The following is a 23065-nucleotide window of genomic DNA, read 5'->3' on the forward strand; positions in this document are numbered from 1 at the left end:
TTTCGCGTAAGCTGTGAAGCAGGCCTCCCAGAACGAACACTAATTGAGAAAACCGTACTGCTGAGACGAGCGACAAATTTATACTTTTGATTTAGGGTCCGTCGACAAGCTCTCAGGGGCCTGGGGTGCCTTCACTTCGCTATGCTCAAGGCTTGAGAAAACCAAAATACAAGCACAGTTGCTGTCATTCTTTCTGTGGTTTGTTTTTAAGTTTTCATTCTCCTTAATATTTGTATTTTAACTGCCTTTCTTGCAAACAAGGATGGTAGCACATGCTTCTTTAACCTAAATCTAATCATTAAATGCTGATGTTACTTCTTTCCATCTATCCATCCACCCTTCATCTACATGCACTTACACACACACACATTTTTTAAATGTAAATAATTTTTGGCAAGGAAATTCCAAAGTCTGCCTTTGCTGGGATAAAAACACATTTCCTACAGGGCACAAAAGTTGGCATGTCGAGGGTTAAAGCTATTTGAGGGGTTAAATATGCAATTATCTCTGACTAAAACCAGAGAGACATATAGATAAATAGAAGAAATGAAGTCCCCAGGTTCCCTTCCGAAGCCTTCATCACATTACTCCTAGACAGAAACTCTTTAAGTACCATTTTCAGATGTTAAATCATTGTTCGTGCTGCACACATTCTCGCTACTCCTAGGGGAACAATATCTGAAGAGAGCGTGCTAACAAATGCAATCCTGTAAACAGGCATTTTTCCTCTTGTTGTTAGTGCCTCTGTCTGCCTGCTCCCGGCTCTGTCATCCATGCCTTCTCCCTGCTTTGAAGTTAAAGTACTGAATGAGCGACATCATCTATTACCCAGAGCGTGCATGTAGATTATAAATAAGAAATAAAAGTGACTTTCAGTACACTGCTCTCGCATTAACAAGTTGTCTTCTCTCTTACCTCCTCCTGTCCTTCATACCTTGAAACCCACCATCTATTAGAAAAACCTGGATTTCTGGCTTTCTTTCAGAGGGAGACAGAGACTAGAAAACGTGTGGCAGAGACGTGGAGAGGTCTGCTGACACGCACAGGCTAGGGTCCGGGCCAGCGCTCTGAAGCCAGCTTCCCTTCCTCCTTAACCCTTATCTTGCAGATGCCCTTCAGGAGAGTGGTGATGGACTGCCTGCATTTAAATTTTTCTGTTGACAAACAGAGTCCATGAATATTAATTATTCTGAAGTTTATTTGCAGAAAAGGCACTTTCTAATCCTTATTAATTATTTATTGAAAATCTCCCCCACCTAATAATCTCATTAACATTATTATACTAAGGCCAACAGCAAATATTCCTTTGATAAGTAACAACCCAATGGTTATCATCCCTACCAGATCTCAGGCAGTCTCCTTTGCTTCATCATGGATAACCTGGCTTTTGTTTCCAGAAGGCTACATTTTTCTAATGAAAGAAAATTCATACACTGAAATAGGGTGACTTTTGTTTTAAAACTGAAAGTTTGATACACTAAAAAAAAAGACTGAAAAGCAAAACCTTAGGAAGTGTATGTATGCCTGCTTTTTGACCCCTGTTATGTGCAGAACTAGTAAATGGAAATCCCAAGGGAACAAGAACCCCCAGGCACGGAGCGTGCCTCCGGGGAAGGCATCAGGCTTGGGAACAGGTGAGGGCCTGGGAGGATGTAATGCAAATGCAAACCACATCTCAGGAATGAAGACACATTTTTACACTGTTTCGATGCTTATGAAGCATTTTGACTTATGATACCTCACATTTGCTTCCCCTAATGCCGCTCTGAGGTGAGCTGGAGAGTTACTATTAACTTCAGTTTACAGGTAAGGAAACAAACCAGTGACTCCCTGAGGTCCATGAGAAACAAAGGAGGCAGGGCCCAGACTACATTCTAGGACTTCCGTATCCCAATCTGCTGGCTGGTTCTGCCTTCAAAATGAAGATTTCCTCTAACTTCTTCCCATCTTTTGGACCCGCTGTTGGTGTTTTAAAGGACATTCTTGCTTGGAATTCCATAATCCCCATGGGTCATGTATTAGGTACTACACCTTCTGAAAAATCACCAAAGCACCAAATATCTATAACGGCCTGATTTCTAAATTGATCAACAACTGAGACAAGCAACAGCCTACTATTTTAGAAGCAAAAGGAACCTTTGAAATGAACTAGTTTCCAGAGGCTCAAAGAGTGAGTGACTAGCTACAAGTCACCGAGTGAGTTTCAGCAGATTCGAATCCAGCCTGGCTGGTACCCACATCAATGTTTTTGTACCAGACATGCAGAGCCCTGGCATTTTCTAAACTTGAGCAATCACGTCCTTTTTCTCTTGGAGCCAGGGGTCAGTTGTTGTTGTTTTTTTCTGACACAGAAGGAGTTTCTCATCTATTGCCTAAGAACATGAGTCAGTATCCCTGAAAATTTCCGAAAAACTGACATGATTTGATAGGAATATTCAGCCAGGAAGACTACACTCCAGCTTCCCTTTCTTGACCTCAAAGTCACCCGTACCATTCAACCAACCTCACACCATTTACAAAGTTTCTAGAATGGAAAGACTCTCAAAAAAAAAAAAATTTTTTTCTTTCTCTTTGGTGTTTTGGTTTTTCTTTCGCTTTGCCTAAAAACACTGCAAGCATAAAAGAAAATGTTCTTTTGCTGCAACATACTCTCTGTTCCCCTGTTAGTACCACTATACATTCCACACAGGAGGAGGTCAAGCCTGATCAAAAGTTAAGATGCTACACATTCCAGGTAGAAATCCAGGGAAAAGCAAGATGAAAGTGAGGGTGTGGGTGATAACAGCCAGTTCAGCAAGACTATAAACATCTGGAAAAGAATGACAGAGGTCTCCTCTGGCAAGTCTGAGAACAGGGAGATGGAGAGATGAGGGCTGAAGTCACTTTACAAGGGATGGCTGGAGTATTCTGGGAAGCTTCAGCTTCTTTCCCAACAGTGCTCAAGAAAATGTGGGCTGGCAGTAACCAGGATAACCACAGTGAACGAGGCTCTAAAGGAATGGTTATTGGGAAACAAACCATGGTAGGAAGGAGGGAGCTGGGAAGAGTTATGTTTGTTGTTTTGTTTTTTTTTTACAGACAAAAGTGAAAAAAGAAAAAGTCGTCCATCTTAGAGCATGGTGTGACTAGCTGAGGAAGTTTACCACTTGCTACACAGTAACAATTTCCTGAGCCACCCATCTATGCATCCTCCAGGGCAGGGGGCCAGTCAACTACTGCTTGTGGGCCAAATCAGCACTCTTGCTTGTTTCTGTAAATAAAGTTTTATTGGAACACAGCCATGACCGTTTATGTATTGACTATGGCTGCTTTCACACAGCACATTCATGACAGAGTAGCCTACAAAGTCAAAAACACTATTTACAGTAAATGTAAGTTTGCTGATCCCTGCTCTAGAAAGAATAAAGTGAGGAAAAATAACCACTGCCCTGTAACTGATAACATTTTTACATACACGTGCATGTACACACACACACACACACACACACACACACACACAGTCACCCAGATACACCACATATACTGAACATAGTTTAACGGAGATGGTAACCACAGCAATGAAGTTTCTGATCTCATCCATCCTGACAGATCATGGAAGGGCCCACAGCATATACTCCAGCAAATTGCTTCTGAACACATTGGGGGCGTCCATGCAAAAGTTAATCAAAGGATAAAGCCTTTATTTTGTCTGAGCTTAGTTTCTTCACCCATAAAATGTGAGGCTGGATCATCTAAAGAATTTTTAAAATTCTATGGCCCTACAGAGAAAGGAAAAGAAGAAAAGTGGACACACACATCTATACTTCTGGGATAGGGAGTGGAGGTAGGAAGGAGAATGGAGGATACAGCAGACACTGGGTATAATCAAGTGGGTATAGAAAACTGGGACAAAGGGACAAAAGGAACTGACTTTTATCATTCCTGAAGGACGTACAGGTTCAGAAAGAACTCAGCACCTATGGCCAGGGACAGAAGGAATGCCCTACTTTGACTTCATAAACAGCTGTTAGGAGAGAACAAGGTTCTGTGACAGCTGGAGAAGAGGTGGGGACCTGCAAGGAGACTGGGCAACCTGGGACCTGCCCTGGACTTCCAAAGTCACTTAGGAGGCGAACAGCTGAGCCACCGCGAGGTGTGTGTTTCCTTCAGTCCCTCGTACTGGGAACTGAAATACCTTGGTTTTCCTCTCCAGCCCGCCAACTGTGTCTCTTTTTGCAATAACAACAAAGATGTGGCCACAGAGACATCTTTGAGGAATGGCGGTCCCTTGCCGCTCACACAGCAACCCCAAAGTGAGCAATTTTCAAATTACGACTGTTCTCTGAATAAAACCGCTTTTCAGCCTGCTTCACTGCTCTTGCCAAAAGTACACCATCAGTTTGTTTTTAAGGTGAGTGACTTAAAAGAAAGAAAAAAAGAAAAAAGAAAAGAAAAAAATCCTCTGGGGCCTGGTATCTGGGCGTTTGTGTTGATCCAGAACTGGGATCAGTGAACACGTGAGCTGATTTAATGGTTAAAGCCAAAACTGGGCAAAATCAGTCATCTTTGCAAAATAAGTCACGAACGTGAAGACTCTTTCCCAAACTGGGAACAGGTGCTGCTGGGGAAATGTACACAGTTTGACTTGTAGGTCATGAATCTTTAAAACTCCCACCCGAAGTCCTATCACGCATCCTTCAGTGAGTACTATCTTTTATTTATTGTGCTAAGCAATCGTTCCTTGTTAACTACTGTGGTGCTGGGTGTGAGCAAGCAGGTGAGCCACAGGAACATTCGCACAGAACACTCCGGGAGCAAAGGACATTCTGTCAACAGAGCTAGTCACTCTTAAAGCAAAACAATTCACCCTTCCCGATATCAAGACCACGAAAACAATCGCGGTGACTGCGAAGGACTCGCTCACTCATCGGTGAGACTGAGAGAATAATTTCTTCAAGAAACACAAGGTACCAGAAATATTTTACCCAAATACGTGTTTGTTGGTTGGAAGAAGGGTTCAAACCTGTTACATAATACTAAGAAAACATACAAGGCATTCCCCCGGTCCTGTCAGTCGGCGACAGCTGTTCAGGGCTTTCTGGAGAAAGTCTACAGCTGAGGTAGACTTCTAGTGGTCTGTGCCCAAACATGAGAGCTTCTAGTGCCATGTGCCCAAACATAAGAGCGATAAAGGGAAACTTGTCTGACCCCAAATGGCTGCTTTTAAATTGTCTATAAAATATCTACTGCAACCACCATCCCTTGCAGCTTATTATGTGCAGACTGATCGATAAATCCAGACTTCCCATTTCGTAAAAGGCAACACGTCCAGCCCTGACTGGGGAGGGGGACAGCCCTCTGGAAGGCAGTCCGGGCTGGGGGCCACAGCTCAGACCCGGCGGAACCCTAACACCCTGGCTTCACTGTCTGCACCACGTTGTCGACCTCCTCACACTGCCAAATTTCTGTCATTTCTCGATTAAGACAAAAGCCTTCCAGTCGAAGTGTTTTAGAAACAGAAGAGAGTATGCTCATTGCTGCCTGGACGTGCCCAGCTTGGGTGCTCCCGAGAAGGGTGCAGGCAACAGGTAGGAAGCATGACCCTCCCTGTGGAACAAAAAGAAACAAATCCAAATGACAAAGCACAGCTGCTTAAAAGGAGGGCCACCCTGAAAACTGGCAAGGGTAGGAACTGAAGTGCTGCAATGGGAATATTTTGTCATTTTCTTATTGGACTCAGCAGGAGCAGATGGGATGAAATGGACAAGTTCTGAAGGAGACAACATTTTAGGGCCCTCACGATGGGGAAGGGGGCCAAGGAAAATGGGAGAGATGCTGACTGTCACCACAATGCACACGGTGAGTGAGGCTTGCAGGAGGAGGGGAAGAGTCTGGGCTGCGGGTTCGGGCGGACGCGGTTGAGAGGCTGGACTTGTCCAGGGATGAGCTGCATGAACTTGAGTGGCTAGTTAAGTTTCTTCCTGTGAAGGACAGAGGTTTTAAGAGTACTTAGCTCATTAGGTGCTTGTGAGAACAAAGGGCACTAATCCGTGGACAAGTACTGAGCACAAGGCTGGAAGAAAAGAGCTTTCAATAAATGTTGCTACTGACATTACCACCACTTCTCATGTCATTGCAACTATTGATGTTAGCGATTTCAAACCTCTAAAGATCTGCGACAATAGGGACGTTTAAGATTTCTAATACAAAGAAATGCACTCATTTATTGAAAAACCTGTCATCATGCACTGTTGAATGTTCCCCCCTAAAAGTAATTTTTAAGAAATGTGCCTGGCAAAGCTGGGAGAAGGTAAAGGGGTGAAAGCTAGGAAAATAGCATAATTAGACCATAAACTGTGAAATCTGAAACTAAGGACACAAATTTTCCTCTCAAGCTATCAACACAAAACATGAAATTGAAATTAAGATTAAAAAGGAAGCCTCTATATATAAAATAATCAGCCCTAATAATTCCCACTGATAATTTTTCATCCCACTGCTAAAATTATCCCAGTGATAATTCCCACCAGACATTTTTTAATCTATAAAGTTCCATGGTGGACACGGCAACAGGGATATGTAAGAATATAAAGGCATGATTCCAAAAAAAAAAAAAGCTAAAGATGTCCATCAAAATGTCAACAGTTGTTATCTCTGGACAATGAGACTGCAGACAGTGTAGTTTCTTTTTTCTCTGCTTTCTGAGTTGCATCTTCTAATTTTTCTACAATGAACATGTAATTAATTGTGCTGTAGAAAATTTAAAATTATCTGGTATTCAGTTTTCAATTGAAAACATCTGAATGACACACAAACCTTATACAGAGCCAGTACTGAGGATTTTACTCTCGGCTTTGGCACTGGGATGCCGGGATATTTCGTAGGCACTGGCAGAGGTAAGTGACTGCCACAGCAGCTCTTCTAGAACATTCAGCAGCCATTCCTAATTGTGCCACAGTCTCTCTGCTGATTATTTTATGTGGGTTTCACCAAATGCACCTATAGTTAGCTACACTCACAAATTGGAGGATCTCCTAAAATTCTGGCTAAAAAATAAACACTCCTCAACCCCCGTGGCTCTTAATTCTTCAGAAACTTCCCCAGCCTTCCAGAAATCAAGACAGGCCACAAGAATCAAATATTATCTCAGACTAGAACCTAAACGGAGACTCATCAGCCTAGGGAAGAAGCTATTTGCTATCCTGGTTCTAGGTACTAATCCCATGGAAATTACACACAGAGCACAGCGAGGGGCACTGGGACATAAAAATCATTGCCATGTGTAAAAATTTAGATGTTAAAAAAGAAAATGCAGGCACAAGAATTTAGCCAGAAAAAAAAAAATAGACATAACAATAAAAAAACTGCTTCTTAACATTTGGCTGGCAGCGTCCTTCCCCTCCCCAATGGATACTCTTAGTAAAGAAAACATGGTAGGTTTTTTCTCCCTTGCCTGTATTTGATTTCCAATTAAAATTAAATATAAACTGAAACGCCACCTGGATTTTAGCAAAATCCAATCCCCGCCCTCTACCGCTCCTTTTTCTTAAAAGAAGAACCTGGGCTTACATATACAAACATTCTGCTAAATGACCCGTGGCAAATTGCGTAATGCCAGTAAAAGTTGTGTTTTTTAAGTTATGAGCCCCAAAGATTTTATCTGAAATAAAACCCTGATTCAATTCAGATTCTGGAGGCTAACTGTGTCCTTAACTCTGCCTCTAAATTTAAAACATTTGTGTGGGGGGCCCCTTCAGTACTGTTGCTAGTAGAAGGTATGGAGTAGAAATTCTGTATTTATTAGGATATGTGTTTTCTTTTCTAAACTGGTAAATTGGGGCACTAATTGCCTACAAGAACTGATTCTCTGCAATCTTCATGTAGACGTCAGTTTCTAAAATGAAGAGTTTGATTGTCAAATAGGACTGTGTGCTTTTAATTAATCATCTCAATGAGGGAAGACACAAGAATTCCAGTATTCACAGATGAGGGTTCTCCTTGGCGTTATCCAACATGAATTTCTCCAATGCTCTAGGGTGACTGGATTTAAATATAGAGTGGGTGGAGTAGACTAAAGAATAGAGCAGTCCTGAGAAACAACATGTTTCCCTCTTGACCTCTACCTTTGGGTCCCTAAGATTTCAGCCATGCCTTTTCCCTGTCCTCAAAAGATGCTGAGCAAGGACAACTGTGTGTGAGCACATTTTAAAGGACTGACTCCTGTCTTAAGGCCTTTATGCACATTATTGAATGTATTCATTCTATAAACCCCCTCTGGAAGTATCTCGAATTGTGCCATTGCACGGATGAGAAAAGTAAGGCTCAAAAGATGGGCATCACTAACTTCATTGAGGGCTAGAGATGGGTTTTAAACCCTTGTCTGTACGTCCTAAATGAAATATTCCTCCTGCCTTTTCTAGCTCCCTAAGGAAGTGAAATAAGTTGACTGGAAACAGCATGTACTGGGTAAGCAACTAAGAATATCTGTATATGGTCATCAATACAATAGGTGAGGAATATCACAAAGGCAAGGGAGAGACTTGGAATCAGAGTGTTTATCAATATGCATGCTCTTCTTATTGACAAAAGATTGATTTTGTCACAAACTGATAATGTTAGATAATGATGGTTAGTGGCCATCAAATTTGATGTTAGCGGTACCTGCAAGTTGGAAAACTGTGGAGAGAGAGCTCTAGGGCACAGACAAGTAGGTGCTGAAAATTTAAAGTGCTATGGGACAAACTCTTTTAATTATGAAAATTTTATCCCCTGATTCGTGCAAAAATTTAAAACATACATAAAAACATACTTATATAAGTCTGGCTCAAAGGGTAGGTAGTCTCTGCCATTTATATCCATCTCAAAAGTTGTCAGTGTGAGTGCAAATTACATTAATAATTTATCCTTCTTAATTGTAAAGGAGATGTTATTGTAGAAATTTTAGAATATACAGAAAACTGTAAAGTAGTATGAAATAAACCACAATCTCATTAATATATGAAAATAACTGGTAACAATTTTTACAGGCTTTTTCTGGATTTTTTCCCCACCCATCATTATAATTTTTAAGGTCATTAAACCCTTCTGTAAGAGTGTGATTCTTAATAGGTACCCAATATTACATAAAACTTACTTGCAACCATTTATCCAACTTGTCTTCTAATGTTAGCAATATAGGGTTTTTTTAATTTTTCATATTATAAGTATTACCATAATAAACATCTTCAGGTCTAAATCTTTCTGTATACTTCATGTGATTTCTGTAGGATAAATTCCTAATAGTGGTGATGATAAAGAGTAACAACAGCTACTGTTTACGGGACATTTCTATGTGCTGTGCAAACTTCTGAGCATTTTACATTATACCAGAATATTAAATGCTAATATTATTCCCATTTGATGGATGCATAAACCGAGGCACAGAGAAACTGACTTGCACAATCACTCAACTAGATTGCAGAGCTGTGACTGAGGCCAAACAGGCTGGCTCTATGCCTATGCCTTAAGATGCTCTGCCTTTTGAGTCTTTATCTAAGTGTGATCCTCCAACTCACAGCAGAAACCGGGTTGAAAGTATCAGAAATGCAAATTCTTGGGCCCCAATCCAGGGGATCTACAGAATAAAGTACTATGAGGTGGGTCCAGCAATACATGTTTTAAGACACCCTTCAGGTAATTCCAATACACAGAAAAGTTTGAGCACCACTGCTAAATGCTACACAACCTCCCAAAGGGTACTGCTACACCAAAGGGCGTGCTGCACAAACTCACACTCCTATCGGCGACGTACGTGAGAGTAGCCACATTGTATGTATCATGAAGTGTAATCCTGGCAGATTTAGTCAAAGCTGTTCCAACTAGCTTATAGGGTTCTGTAGTTATTAAAAACTCAAGATTGAATAAACCCAGTGATTCCATTTCAATAGGCATAGAATGGCTCTGAGGACCTGTATGGAGGGCTTTATATGACCTTACTTTCTAGAGATTTCTTCCGAACTGGCATTTATTAGCACTGCATTTAAGATATCCAGGAACTAATTCTAGGGACACATTGGTAAGCATTCAAAGCCAATAGAGGAACCCTTTTCCAAATTAAAGATAGGCTACTAATATACTTAACATTAATTAAACACAGAAAAATCTAGGAACATTTGTCAAAATACTGAACCAGCTAGCAAATCTAATTAATATGCAGTATGGACTGCATAGTGTTTTAATTGAGGGATGGGGGTTGGGTCATGATGCACATAAACCTGAAATTGCAAAATTACACAAACACACACATACACACACACATTTTCCAGATCAAAAGATGCTAGGGTTTCAGCAGCTTCACCTAGGAGGGACCATAAACCTACAAAATTTAAGAATGATTGAATTAAACAGATGGCCAATACCCACCCACCTAGAAGACGGAAGACATTTTCATTAATTGTGAAATATAATGGTAAGTCATCTGATAACACATTTAAGAACAGAAATATTTAAGAACATGAAAAGAAAGAAGAAAAGCAGAAGGGATAAAATGGAAGGCCAATGCATTTCCTAGGAAAGATTGTCACTTCATGAACAGCTGGGTTGAACACATGTTTTGAAAGTTGACAACTATTTTAAAATGAGGTAAGACAGCTTCAGTCATTCTAGCTGTATGACGAATAGAGGTGAATTAGCTACCATTCAATATAAAAATATGTGAAATATGGACACCACCAACCAAATGACCAGCCTTGTCAGCCCTCATCTAATCTCTGGAGATCATACACTCAACTCAGGCAATGGTCTGTGTAAACAGATAGGCCCGGGCCGTTTCCTGGAGACCACTGAACTCAGATGCTGGCATTCAGCATGAAAAGACTGTTCACCAAAAGCCTCCAGTCATCTCACAGTGGAAACCCCCCCTTGCTTACCCTAAAATTGAAACTGGCAAAATGACAAGAACACATCTCCTGAGCATTTACTATCTAAAGTCATAAACCAAACCCACGGAGCTCAGTATATACCTTCTAACCATTATCTTTGGACTGAGAGAGTCCAAATAAATCAGCAGGTGCATAGTGAGAGATGATTTCTTAAGTTTAACCGAGATCTTCAAAACTCCCACCGACACGACACAAGCACACTCTTTCTCTTTGGGCTCCTGAAGATTTATTGCTTAAATCATTCATCTGCTGATTAGTCATATCCATCTCTCCTATGGCTCATCTTCATTTGCTTTGAAATTTTTATTGATATTTAATGCTTATGTTTATATCTTGTTCTGCTCCAATTAGGTTATGAATTCTATGAATGCAGGGAGATGCTCAGAGACTTACTTGTATCCTCTAGCCAACCGTGGACTATGAACAAAAGAGATACTACGTTTTTATGTTAATTTTCCTTGGTAAGAGAACCACGGCCAAGAACATCTGCTCTCTGAGTGACTCACTCAGTGTCCAACCTCCATTTCCTTAGTAGGCTGGCAGATTATTTTTCTAACTAGCAAGGATGCCAAGATGTTTAACTTGTAAGATATTCAGTTCAATGATTAGAAAGAAACTCTGTAGGTCTGGTGACACGTACCAGTTCATGTACCACTCCAGAAAATGCAAACCAAAGTCTTAGATTGTGATATATACATATATTTTGTTGAGGGATAATTTAGAAATGAATGAGGGATGATCCCTCAGTTTTTTTTTTTTTTGTCATGATAAAGTAAGAGTAGAAGGTTCTGGGAGGCAAATCTTGCCATGTCTGCCATTCACTAATCCAAGGGTCAACAAAGATTTTCTGCAAAGGGCCAGATAATAAGCATTTTAGGCTTCCTGAGCTGTACATTTTCTGTTGCAACAATTTAAGTCTGCTGTGATTGGGAAGAAAGCAGCCACAGAGAAGAGAAAATACGGAAGCATGACTGTGTTTAAATAAAAGCTCTATTTAAAAAAACAGGTGACAGGCCAGATTTGGCTGGATTTGACCTTTTAGTTTAGTTCATCAATCCCTGGCATAGTCTGTGGGCTTCACACAGTCCTTTGTACCTACAACCTATCCCACAAACTGACTGAAGAGCTGAGACAAGTTCAAAATTATTTCCAGGAACAATCTTGACAATTACATGATTGTCAATGACAATATTACGGAATATAATCTTGATGATTATAATTGCAAATACCATATACTCAGCTTATGTGTATTGCTTTTCCCCTCCTAAAACAAAGTTTGTGTTTATAAGACAAGTGTATATCTAATGAGATCATCCGAATATCCTAAGAAAAATGTCCACTGCAAAGGCATTTTCACTTAGTACTATCGAATGCTTGAATTCCTATTGAGTCAAAATGGAAATATCACAAGTAGGAGGAAAAAAAAAATAAGGCAAGGCAAGCAATATTATCACAGCATTATTTATCATACACATTAGGACCAAAAAGAGTCAGGAAAGAATGAGCATTATGTCATTCCCTCCCAGTCTTTAACCTTGTAAAAGGTTGTTGAGTTTGTAGACAGGATAACAAGAGGCGATACAAGAGGCTATAAAAATGGAACATCTTCTTACCAGGCAACCTTGAAAAATTAATACTTAATAATTACAATCATCAAAAGCCACTTTTGCCCTGTTTTAGGATGTTACATTGTATTTTATTAAATTTTTCCAAAACTCTTTCTTCCTTTCTCTGAGAGGCATGGCTCTGCTATTGAAAAGCAAAAGACATTTTACGCACAATTTTCCCTCTACTAGAAAGAGGTATATTGTGCCCTTCAGTGAACATAAAATTGATATTATCATCTCTTAGTTTATATCTCACTACTTAACCTTCAGATTAAAAGTTATTGGATTTGAATGACTAAGAAGACATCATGTCACCTTCCCTTCAATGTGGAGAGAGGGGAATTGGGGACGAGAAAAGGTAAAGGGATCAAAACACAGATTTTGGATCAACTGACACTTTGCGTCTTTGGACAAATGACCATAATACTGACAGTAACTTGTGGTTGGGTGGATGAAAAATTGTGTAATAAATGGTCAAGTGTAAGAGACTTTGCTGAGGATGAATCTACGTTAGGAAGTTAATTTTATTTGGGGTCCATTCTGAAAGGAACAGTCCAAAAACAGGGATAAAAGCATTTATTCAAGGAGAACGTTACAGTGGTAAGACAAAAAAAAAAAAGCTCCTATCCCTTCCACGGTCAGTATTTACACTGGAAAATATCCTCTCGGAAGGATTACAAAGACCTGACCTTCCTTCCCTTCATCCACCTCTATGCAGGGCCCCGCTTACACACAAACAAGGCTTTGACATCCCTAAGCAGTTTACTCTAGACCTCCAAAAGGGTCTCCCAATAGAACCAGCTGCTTAATCATTGCACACTGCATTTTTCCCACAAAAGAAACGCAACATGCACCCCCTTCGCCTTAAAAAAAAAAAAACACCTCTTTCTGAAAAGCTTGTGTCAATATGAAACAAAGACTTTATCCAAGATCTCACTTCTTAGTTTTGTTCTCTAACAGAGATAAGCCCCTTTCATGATCAATAGGAACACCAGCAGTTTATCAGCATGTCCCGTGTGACTTTTAGAAGATATATACTCATTAGTAACTGGCAGAGGCTTAAGGGAAAATACTTGATAATTTTAATCTGAACAAACATATACAATCAAAATAGTGAGTCTTAGTGATAAGAGGTGTCTTTTTTTTTTTTTCAAACAGCCTTTAAAAAAGAGGATCTTTTCAAAATAAGCCCGTCCTTTGTTTACCAAAACATGTTTGGGCTTTCTTTACCACATCACCGTAACCCAGAGTGATATGCTGCTAACAAAGGGGCTGGGTTCCCTCCTCCTGAATGCCCTTCTCTCTGGGTTTCATGGTGCTACGCCCGATGCCAGTCACTGCGGTAGGAAGCCCTGAATCATCCTTCTTAACTCCCACTCCCTGATGCTTTCAGTTGTCCTCCTTCAGAAGGCCCTGCTGATTTTCCAAAACACCCCCAACACTCTCTGGACCCAGGCCTTCCATTCTATTTCATGCATCCATCGAAGAACTGCTGCTCTAGGTCAGTGCTCCGTGCTGGGGAGTATCAGCCAATGAAAAGGCCCATCCCTGCCCTCATGGGGCTTCCAGTTGACCAAGGGATTCAGACCCGGAAGGAGAAATGCAAGCAGCAAGGGGAGTCAGCCACAGAGCACAGGGGTCAGGGCCCCTTTACTACAGCTGGGGTCAAGGGCAGTGCAGCCTGATCACTGCCATCATCTCTCGGGATCTCTTTCCTTCCAAGCCTGGCCAGGTCCAATGCTGTAATACGCCTTCAGTACACCGCCTCTTGTATAGCCATTCTTCTCTGTTTAGAAACCTCCCCTGGCCTAGAAACTCAAGCCTCCTGCAAGCTGAGCCCAATGTACCCTCTAAGCACCTTGTTGCTGCCCCCAGTTCCCCTTTGGGCTCTAGTCAAATAGATTCCAACGTAGTCTGCTGGGCCTTCTCGGTACCGTGTGTGTCAGTGCGGTCCCCACATGTCCCTATACACAGGTGTGCACAATAAATACTAGTTAAATGAGAGAATATGCAAACAAACCAACACATGAATTTCCAGAAACCCAGAGCTGAGGAAGTTAATACATATTTTCCAGTATCATGCATTTATTAGCTTACTTGGAACAAAGCTGAGACCCAGCCAGTTTGTGAAACTCTCTTCACCACATTTTCTTGTGAGAGAGTTAAAAAAAAATAAAGTGACTGTATTTCTATGAACCAAATCAAACACGGTATTTAGCAAAGGGTCTCTGGAATGCTACAAGTAACACTTCATAATTACAATAGATTTGAGTTCAAAGACCAAGTGACGAAAAGGCACTTTCTAATATGGGGCTCGATTCCCTATATAAACTTCCTTTTTGTTGTTCCGTCTACTGCTTGCATTTATATTGCCATTCTACTTCACCATAAAAGCCGCCACCTTTTAACCTTTTTTAATCAAGTAATCTATGCACCACCTAAAAGTACACTCGACTCCATCAGGCGAGCTATAGGTTTACGTTACACAAACATACCAATTCCGCCTGCTCAGCGCTAGCTGTCAATAAATGCGAGCAGACCCAAACAGCAAAGTAGGCTCCTTGCCTCAGGAGCACAGATAGAAGCCTGCCAGTTTTTGCAAACAAACTCTTTGCAGTCACTGCAGCTAATCTGTCAACAAATTACCATTAGAGTCATACCTCCTGAAAGTTCAAAAAGAGATTTCTGATTAGACGAGAGATAGGGAGCCTTTTTCTTTTTATTATTATTAGCCCACAGGTCAGGGCTTAAGACTACCTTCTCAAAGTAGCGACAATTTGGCTTAAAGTCATGAGAGCACACTTCGCTCCTAATGAAACGTGGCATCTGGGTTTCTATTACCACACTCTTATGGACGTGGCTCTCTTTCCCTTTTTTGTTTCTGCGCCATCTTAATTTTCAATGGAGAAATTAGTGACACACGACTGCTCAGTCATCAAAACTTGAAAGAATTTCATAGGAGCCTCACATCACAAGTTATATAAATCGTCCCCAACAATTTGTTGATGGGAGGCTGGTCTAAAACTTTGAGAGAACTAAATTTAGCATTCAGGGTGAAATACACCCTTTTCCAGAAACAGCCACAAAAAGAATGGAAGAAAAAAAAAGTAGAAGTTTATTATTGCTGTGGCTGCTTTTTCCTTTATTTGTCAGGATTATCTGAATCCCTCTCTCATTCTTGTTTCAGTTTCTTGGTATGGTTTTCGCTAGTATATGAATGGCACTGATTCCTACAAAGTATTTTGATCATCAGTATTTCCTATAATCCATGAACTGTACATTGTTCCCAGGAAGAGTACGTTGGCAGAGGGCTTCCCTCACCACTACAGCGTGGCTTTTCACCTATCAGTGAGGGCAGGCAGGTGCTAGCCCCCGGTCACAGTGCCCAGCCCCACGGTGGGCACTCAATTCATATTAAGGCCATGTTCTTGGACACTCCCTCTGGAAGCTTCCCTTTTAGAACAAAGAGATGCTGACCACCTCTCCCCCTCTGATGGCATCCAAAGACCCTCTTTGCAAACACAGTCCATAGCAGCTACAAAGGGAAAGATCACTAGAGGGCATTTCTGACAAAGTTCACAAGCAATCCTTCTCAAAGAAAATGGTCCGGCTGAACTGGCCATTGCTACAGTCTTCACACCTACAGGTGCCCAGCTGATCACCCAGGCTGCCCTCCGGGGAGAAACACGAAGCCGGCCACTGGAGTTTCACCATGGTCCCCTCAGAGGAGGATGGTAAGAATACAGAGCAAAGGAGCAGCTCTTGTCACATCAAACAATAGCTATTTCTTCCAGGGATTGTTTTCACAGGCTCAATGCATGTCAGAAATGTCGGCAGGACAACCTGCCTCTTCTGCTCAATGACTGCTAGTAACCTGAGTGACTCAATGCCTTGTTCCACCATTTAGAAAACGAGGAGATTTTTAACTTTTGTGTATTGGTTTACACAGCAGCGTTGACACTCCGGTCATTATGACTGCACTTCTCATGTTCAGAGGACATCAGGAAACACACCAGGATGCTCACAGGCTCCTCTGAGAGTGAAGTTTCTACATCCCCTTTGGAGGGACATACCCAGACTCTTTCCTTGACTCCAACCACACTCATCCTATTTCTCTGAGCTTCCCTGGTCCTGTGTAATGAGTTATTTTTACCTCCTTCATTGGCAAAGTTGAGCCCAGTGGATCCTCCTCCACCCCCTCCGTCATTTCTCAGAAGCCCCCTATCCTTTATGTCTCTTACCTCCTTAAAAGTCATTCAACTTTCCTCTTGTACATTATTAATGAAAAATGTATCTCACTGTCTTTTGGACCAAAAGGCCCAACCCCTTAAACCAAATGCCAAAGCAGCTTTATGAAGTAAATACTTCACTTATCCACACTCTTCAAATAATACATGCTCGAACTCCGCATATTTTTCCTTTTTTTTTTTAATGTCTTCCTCACAGGCTACCTCTGAACCACCCTCCTCAGATAAAACAGTAGCCACACCCCAAACTACAGCAGCCAAAGCTCTCCCTGTGCCGACGTGCAGACAATAAAACTGCCAGGTGGTACCAAAAAAAATTTTTTTAAACCCCATCATTAAATGGAATGTTGTTAAGAAATAGCTGTTTTATTTAACAGCTATTCATTTTTATTGAATAAACATTTTCTAGTATGCATTCTGTTAATTGACCTGACAGCATATGCTGTATATGGAGAAACTTCTAAACATTATGCTCTATGTAATATGCTTATCTGAAAAAGCTCTCATTTGCAGCAATATGGAAATAAAATTCTGCTTTCTAAAATTCAAGACTTTTAAAATGCATTAATCCATACAGTTTATGAAATTGCTCTGGACATTTTAAAATCCTTTCTTTAAGGAAAAAAACTCGAGTAATCGGTAATAGTATTTGTTGCTGAGTTTCATAATGGAGTGGTGTATATCCAATACTGAACTTTTACAGACCTCGAAATGGGGCAGGCATAATAGGAAATAAAAAGCAGTTATGGTATCAGGGAAAGAATTACTCAATGGCTAAAAGAAAATGTCCGGAGACTCTATCAAATTATATTATTAGAGAACTACTGTTACAATAGTTTCATAGCCCAGACATAAGTAGAGCTGCAACATGACAGAGAGAACACACTCAGTTTTGAGGAACGAAGCCAGTTTGTGAGCGTGCTGGCCAGGTCCTCCAGCTAATGGCAGCACCTTGCCTTGGCTGATGGCTTCTGAGTGATGACGGCATCTTCCAGACCAGAATCACTAACTCCACTTGCCCAGAGGGCACAGATGAGCCACACTGCCTGGTGGGAACTAGGGCAGAAGGGAGGGCTGCAGGCTCCCCAACTTAGGTAGCAATTTACCTCCCAACAAGTTGATGCCCTTCTAGGAACATCAGCCCAGGGTTACCAGATCTTCTGAGTCTTCAAGAGAAGATGGAAAAGCTAGATTTCTTCCATTTTTCTATGTTGTCAACTACATAATTTTTTTTTTTTAAATACTTCTGTTTGGACCCAATTTGCCCAACCTACAGACAGAAGTCAACACAGAATTCCCTCACTCCGCTGTGAATCTTTGCATAAACTCTCCATGCTAAAAAAGGCGGTTGCTATCATTTGTATCATTGGTAATGTGGCTCAAACATGGGAAGGTTTACACTTATTTAGTTTAAATCCTGCCACTAGGTAAAAATTCTCCCTTTATCATCCAGGATCATACTGGTGCAACTGGAAAAATCCTATAACATTCAGTTTCAAACAGAGCAGAATTAACTCATTTTTATACCAAGCCCTTTTAAGCCAGATCTTTTTGTTCCATGGACTTCTAACATATTTCACAGTTCTAATTCTCTTCCACTGTCCTGCATTAATCAAAGCTGTAACCCCTGTTGTCTTTGTACTACAGAATCAGAATGTGCCCCTGGCGAGGAATGGGGGCAAAGTCAACAGGAATTAAATTTCCGTGCAACTGTTTACTCAACTGTGGCCTGCAGTTATTGAAATTTTATCCGTGGTTTTGTGTGACTCCCGCAGTAATGAATTCAGCATGGCTGTGATGGTCTCACCGCTGGTACTCTCACTTCAAGTAAAAACCTGGAGGATAAAAATGACGAAAACAACCCGAGAACATCATGTTGACACTCAGATCTCCCCAAATGGTTTAATTGTTGCCTTTTCCAGGCTGGAAGAAGACGCAGACAACTCTCGTCCTGTGAACCTTTTGCAATCCTGTGTATTTTTCTTATTTCATCTACAGGTTTTGCTTTCCCCTCAAATCCTGTTAAGAACCTTATCGTCCATGTATGGGGGTCAAACAGCTGTCACTATTTTATTTTATAAGAAGGGAGAGGTCTGCCAACCACAGTATATAGGGTTTTAGCCACAAGGATAGCCCCAACTGCTTGCTTGCTTTCCAAAACATATCAATGGAAAACAGATATAAAATGCCTAAAAAAATCTTAAAAAAGAATTTCAAAATATAACCAAAAGCTACTGACCTTTGTATCAATAAGTCATACATTACTACACATTTTCCGAAGCACACATGGCCACGATAAAGGGTGCAGACATGAATGACTAATTTTGCTACTGATGCTTTTTAGGGAAGATACTATTAAAATGCACTTTTATAACTTCCTTCTGGTGAGGCCACTTATTGCATTAGAAATGTGTATGTGTGTGCACACGCACACATACATGTGTATTGATGGTATACCTGTACAGTTTTTGGCTGGCTTACTACTTTGAGATTATGAATGATTTTCAGTTCTTCAAATAAAATTTGGAAGGAGTTAGTTGTCCATTTATTTAATTAATGTACTCATAAAACTAATCACTTGGGGTCCAGACCACAATGGTCAAGAGCCCCACCTCAACTGTCCCATAAAGCAATAATCCATCTTGGCTTCTGTATATGGTAAGAGCATAGACAATGATACTCCAAAATACCAACTAGTCATTCCCAGTACCAGTATAACCATAAATATCTGAGAACACCACAGGAACAAATATGTGGATTCCCTCCTACCACTTACTAATAGATTCTGCTAACAATCTTGTTGGTTAGAATTTGGCCATTTGCACTAACTTAAATGCTCCAAATTTATACACAACAGACATCAGGCATCATCCATTCCAGCTGATGTAATAATGCCCAACGTGTGGGCACAGCTAGGCCTGGCCTGCCAATAAAAGAGGGTTCACATTACTTGAAATCCTCAGAATTAAGACCTCAGCTTGCATCTTCGCTTCCTTAGGAATCCTTTCTCTCTGTTGTACCTTCCCGGCAGTTTCCATTAGCCAAGTTGGTTACACCAACTTCTAAAAGACTAACAATGCAATGATTCATTATGTTTTTACAAATTCTCAAGGAGAAGAGAAAACATTCCTCAGAGATTGTCAAAACCTCCATCCCTGGTACAGCATCCCTTTGCTTCTCTGATACAGAGTCTAAGAAAACGGTTTGAGAGGTTTGCTTTCCTCTTCTCTCATCCCCCTACATTTCCTGTTACTTTTAGAAAGGCACTCACATGCACCATTCCTTTTTCACCTTTTCCCAAGCAATGCCATAACTATATATTGAATGAAAGAACCAAGAACTTAAAAGGAAATAAAAACTACCTATTATCATCAACATAAACCAATCATAACTCCTGATTCCAAGAGAGGGATGGAAAAACAATTGTCAATCTTCAAGCAAATGCAATTTACTTATTTGAATCTTCAGCCACACTTTGGCCACAAAATAACATTTTCTGGGTCACCTTTCCCATTGGGAAATATTTTACCAGTCGAATATTCATAGGTACCTGCTTAGATGCCTACCATGAATATAACACAAGAACATGTATGTCCCAATTTATGTGCATCTTGGAGAGCCACCAATAGAAAATAATTTAAAACATTAATAGGAGTTAGCCACATATCAACTGCCGTGTGTATTCAAGAAAACATATGTAAATGGCCCCAATCCATGGATTCCTCCAGGTAGCAGGAAGCAATTTCTTACACTGATGCCTGTTATTTACCGAGTTTTGCCGGTATTTCTATACATTTCTACTCTCCTTATTCACCAATTCATTTCTCTCTTACATGCCCCTATTTTATTTCCTACTTCATAAGCCTTAAAAAGCCTAATTATTATTAGTTTTTAATAGCAAAGGGAATCACTTCTTCAGAAACTAATTTTATTCCCAAGAGGAATTAAACTTTAGATTGACATGTTAGGGGCCAGGAGGGTGTAGCCAAAGATCTACTCGATCTCATTCTCAACAACCATTCCCTAAGAGGGGACTTCCAAGACTTTGAACTCCCCAGGGCTTGAGGATCTGTTTCTTAAGCCAACCCTGGGGACCCCAGGGTGCCAGGGGCTTGGAATATGCAGTTTACAATCAGACTGACAGGTGAGCATCAACATTCGCAGTGGTTCAGTACAAAAACTAAGTGGTAGGACTGGCACTTTTCTTGATTTCCTCTTCTCCCATCCCCCTACAAATTCTGTTACTTTCAGAAAGGCCCTCACAGACACCATTTCTTTTTTCACCATTTCCCAAGAGATGCCTCCCCCTCTGCAGCCCAACCCCAGGATCCAGTACCTGCTGCTGCACATGGGCCAGATCGGCTGCCCCCACGTCCACAGCTGCCGCCTCCCCGTTGGACCGCCCGTCCCGGAGACTGCCGCACTCTAACAAGTGATTGCCGCTGCTTGACCCATTCTGGATGGCTGGACCGTTACTTTTTGTCTCAGTCCCAGATTCTTGCATCATGACTCAAAAACCTGATAGAAGGATTTTCAGGAGGGAGCGGGGGAGAGAGAAAAAAAGCAGCTGTTAAAACAGTTGTTGTACAGAAGGAGAAGGGCCCTGCCTTCAATGTTGCCAAAATCTGTAAACAGTTGTCATTTTCTTTCACTCAATTTATCCTTCATTAGTGGTCCAGATCCCTAGTGTTTGAGTCCACGTTCGGGTCAAAATTCAAGTTTAAGTAGTATCGTTTTGAGTATGTGGTCTTTTTTGCTGCCTTAGAAAAAGTAAGTATTTCCAGGTGACCCTAAAATGGATGTTAAATTTCTGTGACTATGTCTGGCTATTCTGCCCAGAAATCAGTCAGTCTTTCTATACAGCATATTAGGTATATAACATTAAATTTCACTACACACAGGCTGTGTCTGGTGGTGTTACACTTTTAGAGAAACAGCCCCCAAGTTCAGTCTACCTGGAGATAACATACATTACTAGAAGGCCGTCTTGGGTCATTTGGAATATGTAGTTTACAATCAGACTGACAGGTGAGCATCAACATTAGAGTCAAAAACCAAAAAAAACCCTTAGAGTCAAAAACCAAAAAGCATTTCAAATATTCAAACTCCTTGGAATCATTCAGGTACTGACTCTTCAAAACTGGCCATTCCCATGAGAATGGCCACTTTCAGAGAGGGGGAGCAAAAAAACTCCCCACTTCTCAGAAGCTAAATAAATTCAGATTCTGATCTTTGTCTTATGGTTAAAACTGTACTGAGAAATCCCATTCAAAGTTAGGTATTTCTCATGCTTGGATTACTAACCTCTCGCTTGGTTTTAAGACCTGTAAGGTCGGTGCCTTCTTATATTTCTTTTGGAAAAAAATCTTGCCTAGCATAGCCTGACCAAAGATAGGGCCTGGATTTGGAAGTACTAAATGTCTAATAAAACATGTATCATACAAGATGAGCAGCCAGAGGCTATGACCTACATGCACATACATTTCACATCCTGCCTGGTTACTCTTTAGACACAAAGGCATTTATCCCAGGGAGCCAATCTCTCAGGAAAGGTGTTTGGCTCCGACAGACAGCATTTGCTAATATCAATTGCTCACCATCTACTGATCACCAGCGTCGTGCGAAGCCTTACTGCAGGTGATTTATATAAATTCTCCAGTTCAGTGATGAGGACAATCACTATCCCCAGTTTGCAGGTGAGTAGACAAAGGCAACATGAGAGCTATTTCAATCTGCCCAGCATATCCCACAGCTTGCATGCTAGAGTCAGGATTCAAACAAGTTCAGTCAGATGTCAAAAGTTCTTAAACCGCATGTTTTCTTAAAGTTGCAAGCAGTGGGGGCCAAACAACAACAAGGGCAGGATCATGCTCCAAGTTCAAAGACCACGACTTCGAAAAGGAAAACGAGCATCAAAGGGAAGTGGACGATTCAAACATCCCAACTGAGAAATGCTTAAATGATTAAGACTTGAATGTGAAAATACCAATTGCAGATGAAAGGGCAGAAAACTTTCAACTGAAGTTTTTTTGAATCATGGAAATTCATATGAACAACCAGCGCCACAGATTTCTCCCCCACACATGAAATATGTGACCACAGAGAAATTTAAACACTGTGGACATTATCAGAGAAGGTAGCCCTCTCATTAGGAACTGTGTTTAAGTCTCCTTTCTATAGATATGCACAAAAAACAGATCTTCCTGTCAGGGCATAGTATGATCCAACTTGACACAAATTTTATAGACCCAGAAGACATATATATTCTAAAGCTAATCCAATTCTGAAGGGGATTAAGAATAGCATTTTTTTT

General features: G+C 40.9%; 1 protein-coding gene across 10 annotated transcripts in view; it reads right to left on the minus strand.

Annotated features, from left to right (window-relative positions):
- The window catches only part of FOXP1 (forkhead box P1), a 624795-nt gene that overhangs the window by 197887 nt on the left and 403843 nt on the right, over window positions 1–23065 (minus strand). For all 10 annotated transcript variants that reach the window (XM_037019201.2, XM_073230906.1, XM_073230907.1 and 7 more), the window contains one exon: window positions 21089–21270. In XM_037019201.2, coding sequence (XP_036875096.1) covers window positions 21089–21259 — 171 coding nt within the window. In that variant the 5' untranslated portion in view covers window positions 21260–21270. The remainder of the gene's footprint in view (window positions 1–21088; window positions 21271–23065) is intronic.

The sequence above is a fragment of the Manis javanica genome, chromosome 3 (assembly GCF_040802235.1).
Source record: "Manis javanica isolate MJ-LG chromosome 3, MJ_LKY, whole genome shotgun sequence".
Taxonomy (NCBI): Eukaryota; Metazoa; Chordata; class Mammalia; order Pholidota; family Manidae; genus Manis; species Manis javanica.